Below are 19,372 nucleotides of genomic sequence, written 5' to 3'. Positions count from 1 at the left end.
TACATTATAGTAATTGAATTTCTATATAATCATCAGGCTATACATTTCAGTATAAACTGGTTATATTAGCCTTGTTTCTAATAAAAGCATATTTTCAGAAAAAGGACAAATCTATTTTATGGCACTTTTTAAGATCACACAGACATGTCAGTCTACTAACTGCCAACTCCTTTATTCCCCATTTGTTCTGAAAACTGACATTGAGCATACTTGAGTAATAAAATAAGTATTTTCTATTAACCGAGGATTAACAAACTTGAACAATAATTAGGTGTGTTGAGATCGCTAAGAAAACGCCATTTACAAAAAGATACATATACTTCTATTTATAAGCATACCCACTTTGTTAATTGAATACCGTTTTGTTTGTTGTAATATAGCTTTTTACATATTTTTTTTAATGTTCAATAAAATTGCTACTACTTAAAATAAATCAATTAAGAAAGGTTCTTTGGACTAACTTGTCTGTTTTTCATTTTTCAATTTAAGATCTTGATAAAATCGAAATCGTGATTTTATTTTTAAAAAATCCTGATATTTTTGCCATATCGCCCACCCCTAAAAGGATTCGATATTCTCTTAGTCGTAGGTTGGAAGACTTCAAAAGGATGTGGCAACAAATTATCTCTTTCTTGAAACAGGATGTAGGACAACCTGAGTAGTACTGGGTGGGCGGGATGGGGTGGGTCAGGGAGGGAGTTATTATTTATTTATTTTATTTTATTTGAATCAATGTTTTTTTTTTTTTTTTACTTGTTTTTGTATATTTTTCTATTTTTTCTCCCATTTTTTTTTTTTTTCATTTATTTACTAATTTGTAGGACTCCTTTGTTACTTGTATTACAAAATAATGAAGCATTGCATAAATCAAAGATGTATGTATTTTTGATATACTGTCTGCTTTACAATAAAGATATTTGAAACAACACTTTATTTTGTTGTATTTATCCACCACACTTCAAAGGCCTGTCCGTGAAACTATTGTCTGACATTAAACCAGTCTGTGGTGCAAAAAAGGTTGGGGACCTCTGCTTTAGTCCATCGATATATGCACTGTGCACTGTCTGTCTTGCTGCTGTTAACAGCAAGAATTTCCCCATTGTGGGATGAGTAAAGGCACATCTTACAAAAAAACACGGAAATAGACAGTATATAAAAAAATATATATAAATTTACAATAGGGTGCAGGTAAGAGAAAATAGAATGGTATACAGTATATTACAAAATGTAAGTTATGTATTCTTTCTGTGTGGCCCGGTACCAATTGACCTGGGGTTGGGGACCACTGTCTTATAGGACAAGAGACAGAAAAATTACTGTCAAATAACCATAAAATGTGTACAAGCCACTTTATACCAGATTGAACTGGTTTTATGTCTTGATTTAATGTGGGAATTATTTCAGTTATAACAGAGCTTGCAGGAGTGGTGGGACTATTCAAGCAGGAAATATTCACAGTATGGATGGAGTGACACCAGCTGGCCAACTGGTGGTACAACAGCACACCAAGTCTGAAATATTTTGAACTTAGTCATTCATCTAGCCGTTGGATCTTCTAGTGATATGAGTTCAAATATAACAAAGTTTATCAACTAACCAAACAGCAGAAAAGCTAAATTACTGTAAGTTTAGCAGCAAAAGGAATGTGTGCACTATCACAATCAAACAGATGCATATTTAAAATGATTACATAAATTATGATGCAAGTTATTTTGTCTTACAAGGAGTCTGTGTGGATTCAGTGACTTTCATTGATTTCAGTTCATCTTGCTGAGCTTTGCTTTGAATAACTGATGAGTTTTGCATTTGCAAAATAACAAATCAAAAAGCATTATTAAACTTGCTCATCCCATTTATAAAATCATTAAATTAGATTTTCTCCATTTATTTTAGCACACATTTAATTTTTCACAATTATTGATCAATTTGTTGTGTTTACAAGTGAATTGAAGGGCTGATTCAATGCTGAATCACAGTGATTATCCCTGTACTTAATTACTTTTTCACCCTTCATCATAGAACTTAAGCACAAGTTTGATGATTGTGAGAAGATTTGCCTTTTAACAGACGTCTTTATTACAGTCTTTAAAAACAGAAACATGTCATACGCCAGTTCAGTATGACAAACAGTTCAGATTCAGGGGAACATTACAGACTGAGATCAACACACTGGTAACTGTCTAACATTATTTAGAAGTTGAATAAACTTTTAGGCAGTAGAACAGACTCAATTTAGGCATGACAGGGTTTGACCGAATTTATACTATCAATATTTGGATGGAACATTTAAAATAAAGAAAATTCCAGAGATTTTGTTTTAGGATTCAGATACCCGCTGAGAGCAGCAGTCAAAAAACATTGGAAATGTTTCAGGTGGAGCTTGACTTGAGTGCTCAGGGCTTGATGTTTCCAAAACAAACTGCTCATAAAGCAGGCTTTTTATAGACTCCATTGTTCTGCTGCTGAACAAAACTAAAACAACATCAAAAAACATCACTTTTAAATAATCTTTAGCTAATAATAATATCTAATATCATGTTCTCCAAATCCTTACTGAGAAGGAAGATGAGTTTTGGTGCTGGTGATCATGAAGGGCCTGAAGGTGCTTCTGCTTTGGGTTTATGTGTGGGGTCTAAAACAGTTCCCTCATACACGACCTTGTTCTTTATGCCTTCCTGGATCAACCTCTGCTGCACACGTAGTTTAGCATTGTTCATCCTGCAATAAAACCTGGAGATGGAGACATGAAAGGGAAGCAATAGTAAGAAATGCTAGTGTTGAGGGAAAATTGGTCAGAAAACAAGTTTTTCTTTCATAGCAGGTTTATTGAAAAATGCCAACATTTGTCCTGATCAAAATATGAAAGGCGAAGAAGAAAAGGACTTGAAGGCATACCAAGACCCAAGTGTGGTTAGCATAAAACCAGCGAATCCCACATCAAAAGACCTTTTCACCCGACCTGCAGACAACAGGGCAGACAATAAACTATCACACAATGGGCCACAAGAAGATGGACACATAAAACTTGCAAAGTCCAGAAATAAGACTTACTCGTAGCAAGAAAATAAAGCAGGCCACCAGCTAGTGAGCCTCCAGCTCCATGCAGGATAGCCTCTCTGGAACAAGGAGTGCTCTGGACGTCGAGGATTCCTAAAAGCTTAAAACCCTGAAGGACAAAAACAGGATCAGATTACTTTTGGTTCCATTCTTTATAATTGTGTGCGTGTTTTGTCGATTTTGTACACATTTGTGTTTGTTGTCCCTCTAGCAACCAGATAAAAGATTATAATAAACACAGTGAGACTTAACATGAGCCGTAAGTTACGAAATGACTACACCAAATTAAAAAAAAAACTTTAAACATTTCCGTCTATATAACAGTAGCGAATACTGCAGCCTACTAAATTTTCAAAGCCGAATTGGTCAGGGTTAAATACTTTGAAGCTGCATTGACCACTGCGACTCTTGTGAATTTCGTCTTCGCATCCTGGTCATTTTTAAATGTTACATTTTCGCTCAGGTCGATGACCATGATCATGATCATTAACCTTTTTTTTTTTAAAGTTCTCACCTTGTTCTGACTCTCTTCGTCTTCCACTGCCATTGCCCCACCTTGTCTGACTTGTTCTGAAAAATTTAGACCCAATTTAATTTACAAAATATCACCTGAACCTTTACGCAACGCGCTGCCTCTGCGCGTGCGCTGTATCTTACCGGATGTGTCCGTACTCCATTAAGCGCCGTCTTCAAAAAGAACATACGGTTAATGTTGGCCCAACTTTACTAAAATCACTATCGCACCGTACTAATTTTTAGGGACATTTAATTAAACGGTATTTTTTTTTTTTTTTCAAATGTCATACATATATTCCCAAGAAATATTTTAAATACAGACTACGATTTGTGCCTACTTTTGTTGTCAACACATTTTGAGATCTACCCAGCCGTCCACGGTTTAATATTGTCTTAACATCTTGTCTGAACGATGTGGACGTGAATAGTTAATTCCTGAAACAAAACACAAGAAAAGCCGAATAACTCTTTAACAATTTCCCCTTCGATAGTCCCTCCCTTAAACGAAAGGATTAAAATCTAAAATAAACGGTATCAAATACGAAGCCAGCAGTGCGTTTACATGCAGCGCTTAATCGAGCGATGCTCAAAATTAGACTTTCTGACTACAGTCCTTGTCTCAGTTTACATGCAGCGCATGAAAATCGAATGACTGTTCTCCTCTTCCACACTAGGTGGCGATACGTGTCTTTTCAGCGGGATAATAACACGTTTATACGGCCCGATTTCCGGGTGACCTATTATGTGATATAATAAACAAGAGTCGTTCATGCGGCAGACCGGCATTTCAAACAACAACCAGACGGATAATAGCACATTTTTAGTCATATACGTAATGTTCGCACTACTTATGGTACGGGTAAGATCCGCGCTATCCCTCAGACGGTTCTAGCGGCTCCGTTTCTCTTCTTCTGCGACTGACTTTCTTGGACGTTTTTGCAAAACTCCGATTCCAATCGCATTATCTGGGTGTCTCAATCGGATAATGACAATTCTGATTTATTAATTAACACGAGTAACGTGTTAACATATACTTAAGTTCTCCTGTTATAGTCCGATTAAGGCAATAATTCGGTTTTTTCACGTGCATGTAAACCCACTGAACCCCGAGCTGCTCCGTGTGTGAATGTGTGTGTGCTTGTGTGAATGGGCAGATGTGTCTGTGACTGTAAAAGCGCTTCGAGTACCAACAGATAGAAAAGCGCTTTATAAAAATAAGACCATTTACCATTTAAATTTGTGAATATTATAAAGCCTCAGTGATACATTATTAGTGTTTGTGTAATCATATATTTGGCCATGACATGACCTGACCCTGACCAAGCACTCCCCCTTCTTGTTAAAATAAACACAACGGATCCAGGGAGAATAATCCCCTGGATAAATAAAGGCTTTAAGCGTACTGTGCTTCTTCCTTTCACGGGAAAAAAAGTAATCAGAGTTAAAGCTGCAGTGACATTAAACATGCGTTGTCCTGGATGCCAAAGTCAGGCATCCTCCATAAAACTGAGCAAGATATCAGAGCTCAGCACATTGCCTGCAAACACAGGAGAGGTAAGTAAGGCAGCTTTGAATGAAAACGTGATTTATTTGAATGTTCTGGATTTGTTGTTGTCACTTTTTTGTTTTATTGACGTTACATCATAGCATAGGAATTTAAATAAATTATAGCTACTGTATTAATTATGGATTAATTAAGGATTATGTAGACTAAAAGTTAATTCCTAAAAAATATCCATAAATACTTTATTGATGGGATAATCATTCTTAGGGCCCAAACCTTGGCAAAAACTTTATTTTTACTAAATCAAAAAGTTTATTTTTCTATTTTATTTATTTATTTTTTATTAACACAGGTTCAAAATGATTGGTGAAGTTAAGTCATAGGCTAGTGGGTTTGTTAGCCAAAGAATGTAAATTGATAACTAATGAACTTAGCAACCAGCTCACCTTGTCCCCTACAGGATGATGGCACAGGTCAGTACAGCGACGTCTCCCCTGATTTTGAGTTTGTTTTTCGGCACCTCATCTTTCATCTGGGCCTTTAGTCCAGCAGGTAAAATAAAATAAATAAGGTTATTACTAAAATAAGGTTTGACTGTGTCAGTTTATGTCCATCATACTTAGCAGCTTGCACCATGGTAAATGGTCTTGCTTTTATATAGCGCACAGACACATATGTACCCATTCACTCACACAAGCACACACCCATTTACACACCCACCAGTGCCAGTTGCACTGGGAGCAACTGGGGGTTCAGTGTTTCGCTCCAGGACGTCTCAGCATGTTGCACATTCCAGAGATCGAACCACTAACCCTCTGGTTCCTGGACAACCCGATCTACAAAACAAATCTGAAATAAGGGCACCTGGACTCATGAAGACTCGGCTATTTAGCTTCTTTAGTTCTAAAACACTGGTGCCCATTACTGGGTCATTAGTATAGCATTAAGGAAGCGATGAGGATCAAAACAAACTTTTCTAATCATAAGTGAGTATCTTTTCTTTAACAGACCCACAGATGTTCAGAATAAAAAACACTATACCCCACCAGTGATTTGGAGCCAAAGAAGCTAATGGATGAAACATTTTCAAGAAACCCAGCAAGTCAGTTTGTTCTTGGTTCAGCTTTGTTTTTTGCATATAACCTGCATAAGAACCTTCACAGACAAAGCGGAAACAAAATATTCATATAATTTTTAACATTTATTTTGTTATTTGTTTGTTTTAATCATCTAACTGACACATTTGAAGTATTGAGAGGGATATATGCAAGACCTGAACTCAAATGAAAGTCTGACAAACTAAAACATCTAAAACAACTAAAACATTTTCCCGAAGACACTATGGTTGATATCTCTTTTGGATCTTTTAACAGCACCAACACCTTTTCAGCTGTCATCCTGCCAGCTCATAAACCAGACAGTGTTTCTGGAGAAGAAGGGCTGCCCCAGGTGTCATCCAGTGGAAACAACTATCTGCAGTGGACTCTGCCCCACCAAGGTATTATGGATAATAAGTGAATGGCTTAATGGACATTACTTCAACCTTATGGCTGTCGGTTAGATGACAAACTGGTCATGGTTGTTTGGTTTATGCTTGAGCGCTGAGTATGACCTGTTACACTGCACTGCAACTGAAGCAGTAGAGCGTTTCTGACAGCAGATTCTCAAAATACATGTATGATATCTCTCAAAATGTTGCTTTAATTTGCCCATTTCTATTAACCTGGCCTATGACCTGTAAGAGACCATGAACAGAACACTGATTCTTAGGCTACTTCCCTCCAGGACCCTGTCAAGATACCGTACAGAAACGTGTACCAGCATGTGTGCACATACAGGGAATGGTACTACAAGTCGTTTGAGCTTCCTGACTGTCTGCACGGAGTGGATCCGATTGTCACCTATCCTGCAGCTTTGAGCTGCCACTGTGGTCCTTGTACCATGGACACGTCCGACTGCACCTTTGAGAGCCTGCAGCCAGACTTCTGCATGAATGACATACCTTTCTACTACTAGTCCGAAGTAACTGGATATTGTTGTAACTGAGCAAATAATTGTGTTTCTGTCCCTTGTGTAATTAAAGTCAAGAAATGACACAATGAATACTTCTATAAAAAGAATGCCTTTTCCAGTTGTTATCATTACAGCCAAACACTATGATTGACTTGGCCAGTCTAAAACCTTCAACTTTTTTCCCCTGATGAAGTCCTTTGTTTTGTTGGCAGTGTGGTTTGGGTCATTGTCCTGCTGCATGATAAAATTCCTCTTGATTAGTATGGATACATTTCTCTGTAAATTGGCAGACAAAATCTTTCTCTACACTTTGGAATTCATTCTGCTGTTACCATCATCAGTTACATCATCAATAAATATTAATGAGCCTGTTCCAGAAGTGGACATGCGCGCCCACCATGCTTCACAGATGAGCTTGTATGCTTCGGATCATAAGCAGTCTCTTTCCTTCTCCATACTTTGGCCTTTCCATCACTTTGGTAGAAATTAATCTTGGTCTCATCAGTCCATAAGATCGTGTTCCAGAACTTTTGTGGCTCATCTCTATACTTTGCAAATTTCAATCTGGCCTTCCTATTCTTACTACTGATGAGTGGTTTGCATCTTTTGGTATGGCCTCTATATTTCTGCTCTTGGAGTCTTCTTTGAACAGTGGATTGTGATACCTTCATCCCTGCACTGTGGAGGTCATTGGTGATGTCACTTACTGATGTTTTGGGTTTTTCTTCACAGCTCTCGCAATATTTCTGTCATCAGCTAGTGTTGTTTTCCTTGGCCGACCTGTTCACATCTGTTGCTCAATACACCAGTAGTTTCTTTCTTATTTAGGACATTCCAAATTGTTTTGCTTGTTACGTCCAATGTTTTTCCAATCCCACCCAGCAAAAACTAGTTGAAAAGACGTAACTCATGTGCGTCCAAACAACGTCTAAATTTGGTTGAAAAGAGAAAGGTGAAAAGCCGTCATTTTCAAGTTGTCAAAAAAACGTCTACAGAGATGTCCCTGAATTAGTCTGCATTATAATATCGTATATTCATAATTATTACAATGTTATGAAATATATAATCACAAATTCATGATTGAATTTTAACTCAAGAATTAGACATAATTCACAAAAAACACATGGCGGTAACATAATGTTCACAATATTTGACTACAAAATGTGCACAAAAAAACTAAAAAGTTCACCCCCTTAAAAAAAATAGACATAATTCACAAAAAAAAGTAAAAGACTAGTTCTCCATAATGCATGATGCAGTTCTATCAAAGCAACACAACACTAATGTAAAATCTAATTAGTTGACCTTACTTCAAGTCAAACTTGTTGCCTCAAAAAAATGAAGAAAGTTCATATAACTTAATAGCCATGCTTAGTGTTACCTATTTTTTTTTTTTTTCATTTTGTGTGGACTGTTTGATACAAATTTAACCCTACTTAGAATTACTAAATACCTACTACTTACTACTCACTCTTTTATTTTTTTTAGTTCACTTAAATTAAACAAATCAGTTTCTTTGAATGGGCCCTTGTCCTTCTTCTCTCTCTCTCTCTCTCTCTCTCTCTCTCTATCCCATTTCTTATCTATTTAGCTGTTATACCTATGTAAGCCTATGTAAGCCCAAACAACAGACAAAATGCCTGAGGCAAGTTTTTAATACGATCCATGACAGTACCTCCCTCCAGAATGATGGCAGTGGAGATGGCTTTTCAACCTGGACTACTGCTGCTTAGATTTACAATGAATTAATGTGTACAGTGTTTATGTGGCAACATTTCATTTTTATTTACTGGCTGTTTAAATACCTCTCAGATTAGCTGTGGAGGAATTGCTATACAAAATACATCAATCACTGTACAAAATGCATATTGTATATTGTGGAGATAGAATTACATCCTCTATGTAAGCACAGATATAGTTCTATTTTATTTTAGACCAAACTTTTTATCATGTGCTAGTACATGTACATGCTAGTACAGAGCATGCCTTGGAGAATTCACTGGAGTCGTCACCAAGTAAAATAGGATTGCCTTTGAGGACAAGTGATTCGCCTGAAGCAGACCTGGGAGGAGGAGATAGGAGTGTCGATATCGAGCAACCAGTGGGAGCAAATTCTTAACCTCCATGTGTGCTAGGCACAGCTTGTTAGCAGGGGCTGTGGTAGCAGAGGCAGAATACAAAGTTTAATTCAATATATCCAGGGATTTAATCTATATATTCAAAGTTTCATTCAATATATTCAAAAAGTTTCATATATTCAAAGATAAATTTCCTGAATGGCATGCAATAATATATATGCAGTTTGAAATTAAGTATATACAATTGTATTAAGAGAATTAGATATTATTTATTTATTGTGAATAAAAAAAGTACGACTAGTGAGCACTGTATGGAGTAGTCGTGTTTTTCCAGGGCTTGAAATAATTTGGTCAATTCAATTCAATTCAATTCAGTTTTATTTATATAGCGCCAATAACAATACAAAATGTCTCAAGACGCTTCACAAAAACCAGCCTGCAACCTCCAGAGCAAGCCTGAGGGCGACAGTGGCAAAGAAAAACTCCCTTTTAACAGGAAGAAACCTTGAGCAGAACCCAGCTCATATGGAGGGACCCATCTGCCGAAGGCCAGCCGGTTAGAAACAGAGAAGATAAAGAGAAAAGAAGAGCAGGAGAAACAAGATAAACAAACTTCTGTCATAGATACATACATCAAGCGGAAGGAAACATGTAGGGTCTAGTAATATAACACATAGCTGATGATCTGTGACAGTTTGTGAGTATAACAGGAATTATGGGCGGGTTGGTGAATTGTTCATCTAGGTAGGAGTGGACAACTGGAGGAGGCCATGATGACTGGGACAGATGTAGTTTAAGGAGCTCCACAGGTCTGATACACAGCACTCCAGACCATGAAGACTGGGCTGGTTGATGAGGCCACAGCAGCAGATGTAGTTTAGAACTCCACAGGTCAGATATTCATCACTCCAGACCAGAGACACTCACAAGATGATGGAGGGGGAGGGGAGCGGAGGGGAGAGAGTAAGACACAGTGATTAGTAAATTATAAGAGATAGAAAATAAAATGATAAGATATTAAAGGACAGGAGCCAGAGAAGAAAGAGGAGAGGACATGTCCTCAGTGCATTGTCCCCCTGCAGCCTCGGCCTATAGCAGCATAACTAAGGGATGGTTAAGTCCAGCCCTAGCTATAAGCTTTTTCAAAAAGGGAAGTCTTAAGCCTGACCTTAAACGTAGAGACTGTGTCTGCCTCCCGAACCCAAACTGGGAGCTGGTTCCATAGGAGAGGAGCCTGATAGCTGAAGGCTCTACCTCCCATTCTACTTTTAGAAACTCTAGGAACCACAAGTAGACCTGCACTTAGAGATCGTAGTGATCTGTTGGGACAGTATGGTACTATGAGGTCTTTCAAATATGATGGAGCTAGGCCTTTCAGGGCCTTGTATGTAAGGAGGAGGATTTTAAATTCAATTCTAGATTTTAAAGGGAGCCAGTGAAGAGAAGCTAATACTGGAGTAATATAATCTTTCTTGCTAATTCCTGTCAGTGCTCTTGCTGCAGCGTTTTGAATCAATTGGAGGCTTTTTAAAGAGCTACTTGGACAGCCAGACAGTAACGAGTTACAATAATCCAGCCTGGAAGACACAAATGCATGAACTAGTTTTTCCGCATCACTCTGAGAAAGGATGCTCCTAATTTTGATGATATTACGAAGGTGGAAGAAAGCAGTCCTGGTCACCTGCTTTATGTGAGAATTAAAGGACATATCCTGGTCAAATATAACACCAAGGTTTTTCACAGTAGTACTGGAGGCCAAGGTAATGCCATCCAACAAAAGCAGGTGATTAGATAATGAATCTCTGACATGTTTAGAGCCAAATACGATAACTTCAGTTTTGTCTGAGTTTAAAAGTAGAAAATTACAGGTCATCCAAGCCTTTATGTCTTGAAGGCATGCTTGGAGTTTAACCAGTGGATTAGTTTCATCTGGTTTCATGGATAAATATAGCTGGGTATCATCTGCGTAGCAATGGAAGTATATGCCGTGCTTTCTAATAATATTGCCTAAGGGAAGCATGTATAATGTGAATAATATTGGTCCTAGCACAGAACCCTGAGGAACCCCATAGCTTACTTTGGTATATATAGAAGAGTTGTTGTTTACATGGACAAACTGGAATCTGTCTGACAGATATGATTCAAACCAGTCTAGTGCAGTTCCTGTAATTTTGATCACATTTTCAAGTCTCTGTAGTAGTATATTGTGATCAATAGTGTCAAATGCAGCACTGAGATCAGGACAAGTATACATTTACATTTACTTAATATTTCACACATTTTCTCGTTTGCCTCATAACTACTTTTATCTAAGCACTTCAGGATGACAAAACGAAAACAAAATGAAAGCCCCGAAGTTAGCCAACAAGGTTTTCATGTGTTCCTCTTGTCTTTATCATAATTTTATTAGGGCACTGTGTTTGCACACTGCTAATTTGAAAAATCCATATGCATATGGATTATGGATGCTTGCATCTTAGTATACCTTCGCCAGGTGGTGGCATCACTTTTGCGTGGGCTGGGACATGGCCTCAAGCGGGCTAAAGTGTTGGTCCACAATCATTTCCCAATGGCAAGGCCGCTGGCCCAGATGGTTTCGGAAATGAACCGTATAAAAAATATTCTGAGAAGATTGCTCCCCTCCTCTTGAGGATGTTCAGTCATTCATTTGGAACTCAGAAATTTCTGCCCACACTATATAAAGCCAAAATTTCATTATTATTGAAAAAAGGAAGGGATGAAACTGAGCCTTCATCTTTTCGTCCCATTGCACTTCTGAACTCAGACATGAAAGTTTTATTAGCAAATAGGTTAAATAAATATATATCGTCCATCAACATTTTATTTTTATTTTTTTTCGATATTTGCAGATTAGGAACTACAGTATGTCCGTCAATGTGTGCCTAACTTTGAGTCTCTTCCGATAGGTAAAATGATTTATAAGCTCTTGTTGGGTCCACCTGAATCCAAGAAATTGGTTTCCAACTTTGCAAATATATTCTCTTAACAAATGGTTTATACCACACACTCTTTGAAAAACTCCTGGGAGGAGGAGCTGGGAATGCAGATTGGAGATGATGTTTGGAAGGAGGGCCTTGGTAGGACCCGATCTTGCTCTGATGCACAGGCTTCATTATTCAAAAAACCAAACTGCACAGAATCTTTCCCACCATTTCCTCTCTATGTGACCGATGTAAATCTGCAGAGGGTTCTCTGACCCACCTCTTCTGGGTTTGTCCCAAACTGTATCATTTTTGGTGTAACATATTTAAGTGGTTTTCTGACATGTATGGCTGTGTGTTTGAGCCTGACCCAGTGATTGCATTATTTGGGGTTTCTCCTTCTCTGCTTAAACACAAAGTTTCTGTGCAAAGCACAATTATGTATGGGATGATTATTGATGATTCTAAAACTCTGGAAGTCAGATGACGTACATCAGTTTAAGATCTGGTTGAGTGAACTCATTGGTATGTTGCATATGGAAAAGGTTCGATATGACATGATGGACAATCTTAATAAATTTTTAGATATATGGCAGCCATTTCTGGGTCACCCTGATAAATACAACTCTGATCTTGATTAGCAAGGGAGTTCATAGTTTGCCATTCACCTTTACCATCTCTGTTATTACTTGTACCAAGATTCTAGTGTCAGTGATGCAGCAGTGTATGTATTGTTTTTAAATATGCCCTGTTTTGTTTTTGTTCCGTACTGTTTTGTTTGTTGTTTCTACTATGTCTCTTTTCTCTATCTGTTTTTTGTAACTTGTTTTATACAAAATTCTAATTGTACACCGACACCACAAGTGTGGACTCTCAGATACTGGGCGTCGGACCGTGTGGCAGACAGACGCAGTCAAGTGATGTACCACTTCCTTCAAATACCTGAGTATTTGAGGATCAACGGTTGTGCTGATGTACAACACTAAATGCAACAGGCTGTCAGACAGGTTTTCCACTGCAAAAGGTAAATAGTCCTGACTGACAGTGGTACTTTCTGCCACATAAGCTAAGCACCTCAGCTCCTGCCTGCTGTTGCTTCGCCGTTTGAATTCAAACTACCTGGCTGGCTGTCAAAAGCAAGGCATTTTCAGTCGATTCGTGCACTCGCCAATCAACCAGTAGGGGAAAAGTTCAGCCAGTGTGGACAGACCTCTCACCTACATCACATTTTGTTGTGCATGCTGAAGTGCATGTATTTATAAATAAATAAATTGATAGATAAATAGCATTTATGGCATATACTTAGGTATTTATTTACTTAATTAACTATAGCATATATCTGTGGGTATTTATTTATTCATCTATTTATTTTTTATTGTGGCATAATTGGTTCTCCATATAAAATTGACTTACGACTTGGGACTTACTTGAGGCTTCTCTGGTCGGAAACTCTGCTGGTTGAAACAGCATGTGGGCCAAACCACTTTGGGGATTTTTGTTTTTTAATGATCATTTTAATGATCATTAAATCATTATATATATTTTTTGCATTTTTTTTTACAGTTTTTCTCAGTCGCTTTAGTGCATTTCTTACATCACTATTAACATTTGCACAGCAGTTTCTCAGAACAATTAGTACAAACTGCAAAACCTAGTGGATAACCTGCAAAAGTGCATCACTTACTCAACATGAATAGTTGATTCCTCAAAAGCAAGTATTCATGTCAATGAAACTGCCTGTGTCATCAAAACAATAAGTCCTGACACCATTGTTTATGAACAAGACAGTCAAATGGCTTAGTCATATTTTCATTATGACAGTTTAGTTTATTCAGATATTGATGACACTACCTGAAAATGCTCAAGACAGCACTATGCACTATCTGTACAGCCATTTGAAAACTACAGTAAAGTTAGACATTACTGTATTTAGTGAGGTAACTGAGTACAAGACACATGTATGTTTCACATATTTACTGCATATGCTCTTTGCAATTCTACAGCATTGTGCAAAAAAAACTTATTTAGAACAAAAATAAGAAATACCATTATGGTAGAACTGTGCACAAATGTAAACAATATAATAGTACATATTACTGTAAACTGAACATAAATTATTCCTGGACATCCACACGTTCCTGTCTGTCTGGCCACATATTTTCGTCTACATCGCAGCGGATGTCTTCCCATGCAAGGCAACAAGGACAGTATCTCCTTGAGTGGTGAATCCACCCTCTGCAGGACTCCACTGTGATGTCATCACATGCAGTATCGATGGCTGCTAGCAGGGCCATTTGGGCATGTGGACGCTGGTCATAAACTTTTCACCTCCAGGCAGAAAAAAACTCTTCTATTGGATTAAGGAATGGGGAGTTAGGGGGGAGATATTCAACCAGCATCTTGCCATGTGCTGCAAACCACTCTCTGACCAGATGTGAGTGGTGGAAGCTCACATTATCCCACCCAACAACATACTTGCTCAGATGGTCTCCAGTTAGACCCCTCTCATTCTCAGGGACTATGGTTCTGTAAAGAGTGTCTAGAAAAGTAAGAAGATGTTGTGTGTTGTAAGGACCAAGACGGGGGATATGGGTGAGGACACCATTTTCTGAGGTGGCTGCACACATAGTAATATTCCCTCCCCGTTGGCCTGGGACATCATTCGTTGATCTCTGTCCAATTCTCCTGTTTTTTCCACACCTTCTGCCTTTGGCCAGATTGAAACCTGCCGCATTGATATAAATGAATATCTTCTCTTGCGATGCAGCGTGGAAAGAATCTTTTAGAGTGTCTTATCCAACCTCTGGGGGCATCTGAAGTGATGTCATCACACGCTGCATCCATGGCAGCCAGAAGGGTCATCTGTGTATGTGGCTGGTGATCATATACTTTCCATCTCCATGCTGAGAAAAATTCCTCAGTGCGATTAAGGAATGGGGAGTAGGGTGAGAGGAACTCCTTCAGCATTGCCTGAAGTTGCTGGAGCGATAGAAACTGACATTGTCCCAAACTATCACATACTTTGGCAGGTCATCTCCAATCTGGCCCCTCTCTTCTTCAGGGATGAGATCCCTGTAGAGTGTCTAAAAAGGTGACAAGACGCTCTGTATTGTATGGCCCAATAATGGGAATATGCATTAGCACACCATTCTCAGAGGTAGCAGCAGACATAGTTATGTTCCTGCCCTGTTGGCCTGGCACAACTGTAGCTCTGTGGCCAATGATATTTCGACCACGCCTTGTGCGTTTAGTCAGGTTGAAGCCAGCCTCATCCATGTAGATGAAGCTGTGCGGTGGTTCACTTGATTCCAGTTCCATTATACGCTATATCCAGAAGACACAATATGAGTTTGATGAATTACATGCATTTTCATTTTGGGCAAGATACAGTTACAGCAAGTGTATACAACACATATGACATCTTCTTTTCTACAGCCATAGCAGATGTGTAAAAGTCACACTTACTGTGTTGTACTGTTTACTGTGAGGTACAGTTGCTGCATGCTCATACATGTTTTACCTGTATATACTAATGGCACAGCTCCTTCACTCTTTCACCATTTCTTTCAAATGGAGCGGTGTACAGTTGCTTCATATTCATTTGATGTCTTTTCAGCACCCTGTCAATGGTTGTGATGGTGACTATTTGGATGTTATCAAAGATGTTGTTGTCCTTTATAATGGCACTCTGTATCTCCCTTAGTCTTATGGCATTGTTTTCTACAACCATGTGCAAATAGCCTCCTCCTGTTCAGGTGTGACAAGGCGCCCTCTGCCACTCCTGTGAAGTTGTCTTGCAGTCCTATGTGGAAGACATATAGTAATGCAAAACACACAAGCATTACAGAAAGTATACAGTACAGTGCCTATTGTTAGATAACATACCTGTTCTGTTGACAAAAAGTCTGAATGATTGAGGACACAGTTGTTCCCGCACCATTTGTCTGCACCCTTCGACCAGCCTCGGCCATTGCAAGCCCATAATTGAAAACATTGTCTACAAGTGTGGCTCTTTTCTCATCAGGAATGCGCATATGTCCTCGGCCTCTTTTCCCTCTTCCTCTGTTTTGCCTCCCAACTCCTCCACCACGCAGCCTCACTCCTCTTCCTCTTCTTCTTCTCTCTGGCTGTTGACCCCGACCATTTCTTTGTCCTTGCATTGTCAGAAATTGTAACATTGTGTAGTGCTTCGGCTATATATATACTTGCCAGTTTATTGATTCGTTAGAGAAAGTCAAGATTCACCTGGGAGCAATTTATCAATTCAGGACAGATTTAGAAAAAAAGTCGAATGGAAATGTATAGAAATATGTTTGCCATATTATGACAACGTGTTCGATCATTTTGCATGTAAAGACTTATGCTATGAACTAATGCCTAAATGTTGAGGGGGGTGAGACTTTTCAACAGAGACCCATTATAATACATTTTGATCAACATGACATAAGCAATTGATGATGCAGGAAACAGAAGAGAATTGTACATAATCATTTGCATGGATGTACCAAAGCATTTGCAACCTGTTCAAAGAAATGAGAAACTTCTTTTTTGATCACACAAGGATGTGAATATTGAACAGGTAGTTTTGAGAATTTCAATTCTGATCTGAGAAATGTACCAAAGCGACTGAGAAAAACTGTAAGTGTACTGCATGGAACTACACAAAGTAAAACAGTTTACAGTGCTGAACATTAGAGTATGACGCACACTCAAGCTTTACTTGTACATACTGGTGATGGGTCTCCTTCACACTTTCACTGTTCCTTTAAAATGGCACATTGTAAAGTTGTTTCATGCGCATTTCATTCCTCCTGAACACTCGGTCAATTGTTGCGATTGAAACTGATTCAATATTGGCAAAGATATTGTCATCATCTATAACGGCTCTTTGAATCTTTCTCAAAGTTATTGAATTGTTTACAATAACCATTGCACAAATGGCTTCCTCTTGTTGTGGAGTAAAAACAGGCCCCCTTCCACCTTTGCGAGGTTGTCTTGCAGTCCTATGTGTTGCAGATCAAAATTATAGAAATGTACAGTAAATATGAGATATAACAAGGTATAGGGATTACTGTCCAATACTATACATACCTGTTCTCCCAATGTTTGAATGATGGAATTCACAGTGGTTCTCCCTACATTTGGTTTCACTCGTCGACCAGCCTCAGACATAGTGAGGCCGTGATTCACAACATGGTCAACAAGTGTAGCCCTAATTTCATCAGGAATTTGCCTATGTACTTCACCTCTTCTTCTGCCCCTGTTTTGTCCCCTTCCCCTTCCTCTGCGGATTCTCAGCCCTCCTCCACAATGCTGACATTCCATTTTTGTGTCACAGAATTGTAGAAATGGTACACACTATGTCCTACTTGGTTCATATATGCTTGCCAAGGGAGGGTTCATGGGATTCACCTCTGAGTGACTGTGGACAAGTGGTTTGTCATTGGTTACAACTAAAACTTCACATATTTCCTCATAAGTGAAAGCTGAAGTTCACCTGAGAGCAATTCTTCAATTTAGGAGACATTTTCAGGAAAAAAAATTATAACGGAATGTATGAAGTTAGCAATTTTGTATGTAATGACTCAAGCAATGAAATGAGGACTATTAGTTTTATAGGGAATGACTATTCAGCATTCATAAGTATGTTTCATTTTGACTGACATGACATAATCAAATGATAATGTTGAGTAGTGTTGAAAGTAACTGATACATGTCCAAAAGCACTTGCAATTTGTTCAAAGGAATGAGAAACTGCTACGATGATGTGCACAAATGACTCAGTGTTGTGGAGGTTTAACTAATAGTTGTGGAGTTCTAAGCTACATCTGCTGCTGTGGCCTCATCAACCAGCCCAGTCTTCATAGTCTGGATTGCTGTGTATCAGACCTGTGGAGCTCCATAAACTGCATCTGCCCCAGTCTTCATGTCCTCCTCCAGTTATCCACTCCTACCTAGATGAACAATTCACCAACCTGCCCATGATTCCTGTTATACTCACAAACTGTCACAGATCATCAGCTATGTGTTATATTACTAGACCCTACATGTTTCCTTCAGCTTGATATATGTATCTATGACAGAAGTTTGTTTATCTGTTTCTCCTGCTCTTCTTTTCTCTCTATCTTCTCCGTTTCTACCCGGCTGGCCTTCGGCAGATGGTTCCCTCCATATGAGCTGGGTTCTGCTCAAGGTTTCTTCCTGTTAAAAGGGAGTTTTTCCTTGCCACCGTTGCCCTCACGGTGCTCTTGAGGTTGCAGGCTGGTTTTTGTGAAGCGTCTTGAGACGATTAGTATTGTTATTGGCGCGTTATAAATAAAACTGAATTGAATTGAATTGAATTGGGTTGTGAGAACTTTCATTCTGATCTGAGAAAAGCACCAAATCGACTGAGAAAAACTGTAATGATCATTAAAAAAAATTTCACCACCTGTGTTGTGCTGTTAATGACCATTATGATTTTTTTGTGTGTTTACAATTATTAGTATTATTATTTTTTCTGACATCACACGTCCTGAAGGTCCTGGAGAGACTCCTGGTACAGCTAAGACCCCTGGTGGCCCCTGTCTCGGACCCTCTTCAGTTTGCATATCAGCCTCATGTTGGTGTGGATGATGCTGTTATCTACATGCTGCAGCGAGCTCACTCCCACCTGAATGTTGGGAAGGGCACTGTGAGGATCATGTTCTTTGATTTCTCCAGTGCTTTTAACACCATTCAGCCCTTTCTGTTGAGTGAGAAGCTGCTCAGGATGGGTGTCAGCTCCTCCACTGTCTCCTGGATTGCTGATTACTCTTCTGATAGGACCCAGTTTGTGCGGCTGGACTTTCTCCCTGTCAGATACTGTTGTCAGTAATGTGCGGGCACCACAGGAGACTGTCCTATCTCCATTTCTGTTCTCTCTTTACACCTCTGATCTCCAATACAGCTCTGGGTCCTACCACCTAGAAGTTCTGCAGTGGTACAGTGCATTAGAGATGGACAGGAGGTGGAGTATAGCACACGGATTGTGGACTTTGTACGTGGGCAAGACCAAGGAGCTGGTTATTGACTTCGGGAGGAAGAGGACACCAGTGGAGCCCATCACCATCCAGAGCCTGGAGGTGAAAGTAGTGGACCACTAAGAATACCTGGGAGTCCATATGAACAACAGACTGGACTGGACAACAGTAATGCTGTTTACAGGAAGCTCAGGTCTTTCAATGTATGCAGCAAGTTATTAGAGTCTTTCCACAGGTCTGTTGTAGTGAGTGTCCTGTACT

The 19,372-nt window shown here is 39.0% G+C and overlaps 2 protein-coding genes and 1 long non-coding RNA gene across 4 annotated transcripts; 1 reads left to right on the top strand and 2 right to left on the bottom strand.

Moving 5' to 3' along the window:
- Positions 1-2,038: 2,038 nt before the first annotated feature.
- On the bottom strand, positions 2,039-3,739 carry LOC125018362 (cytochrome c oxidase assembly protein COX20, mitochondrial-like). Its single transcript, XM_047602175.1, has 4 exons — positions 3,572-3,739; positions 3,052-3,166; positions 2,896-2,959; positions 2,039-2,730 (listed from the first exon to the last, which is right to left on the bottom strand). Exons 1-4 carry the CDS (start codon positions 3,602-3,604, stop codon positions 2,586-2,588), a joined length of 357 nt encoding a protein of 118 aa, XP_047458131.1. The 5' UTR covers positions 3,605-3,739; the 3' UTR covers positions 2,039-2,585.
- Positions 3,740-4,467: 728 nt separating this feature from the next.
- On the top strand, positions 4,468-7,518 carry LOC125018423 (gonadotropin subunit beta-2-like). 2 transcript variants are annotated; one of them, XM_047602285.1, is made up of 4 exons: positions 4,468-5,127; positions 5,538-5,629; positions 6,451-6,575; positions 6,863-7,518. In XM_047602285.1, the coding sequence occupies exons 2-4, from the start codon at positions 5,539-5,541 to the stop codon at positions 7,091-7,093; spliced, it is 447 nt and encodes a 148-aa protein (XP_047458241.1). In that variant the 5' UTR covers positions 4,468-5,127; position 5,538; the 3' UTR covers positions 7,094-7,518. The 2 variants fall into 2 exon arrangements, with proteins under 2 accessions (XP_047458241.1, XP_047458242.1); XM_047602286.1 differs by lacking the exon at positions 4,468-5,127 and having other exon boundaries at positions 5,184-5,629.
- A 6,398-nt stretch (positions 7,519-13,916) lies between these two features.
- Positions 13,917-18,051, bottom strand: LOC125018457. The gene is made up of 2 exons (XR_007113948.1): positions 15,631-18,051; positions 13,917-15,434 (listed from the first exon to the last, which is right to left on the bottom strand). It is a non-coding gene; the product is annotated as an uncharacterized LOC125018457 (long non-coding RNA).
- Positions 18,052-19,372: the final 1,321 nt, after the last annotated feature.

Source organism: Mugil cephalus, chromosome 13 (assembly GCF_022458985.1).
Source record: "Mugil cephalus isolate CIBA_MC_2020 chromosome 13, CIBA_Mcephalus_1.1, whole genome shotgun sequence".
Lineage (NCBI taxonomy): Eukaryota > Metazoa > Chordata > Actinopteri > Mugiliformes > Mugilidae > Mugil > Mugil cephalus.
The sequence above is the reverse complement of the archived record's forward strand: the minus strand, read 5'-3'. Positions and strand labels throughout refer to the sequence as shown.

Excerpts from the sequence above, each read along its gene's own strand:
- LOC125018362 (XM_047602175.1), bottom strand. The coding sequence starts at position 3,604 with ATGGCAGTGGAAGACGAAGAGAGTCAGAACAAG. Across the intron at positions 2,960-3,051 it reads GCTTTATTTTCTTGCTACGA|GTCGGGTGAAAAGGTCTTTT; the intron begins GTAAGTCTTATT and ends TGTTGTCTGCAG. Across the intron at positions 2,731-2,895 it reads CTAACCACACTTGGGTCTTG|GTTTTATTGCAGGATGAACA; the intron begins GTATGCCTTCAA and ends CTCCATCTCCAG.
- LOC125018423 (XM_047602285.1), top strand. The coding sequence starts at position 5,539 with ATGATGGCACAGGTCAGTACAGCGACGTCTCCCCTGATTTTGAGTTTG. Across the intron at positions 5,630-6,450 it reads CTGGGCCTTTAGTCCAGCAG|CACCAACACCTTTTCAGCTG; the intron begins GTAAAATAAAAT and ends ATCTTTTAACAG. Across the intron at positions 6,576-6,862 it reads GTGGACTCTGCCCCACCAAG|GACCCTGTCAAGATACCGTA; the intron begins GTATTATGGATA and ends ACTTCCCTCCAG.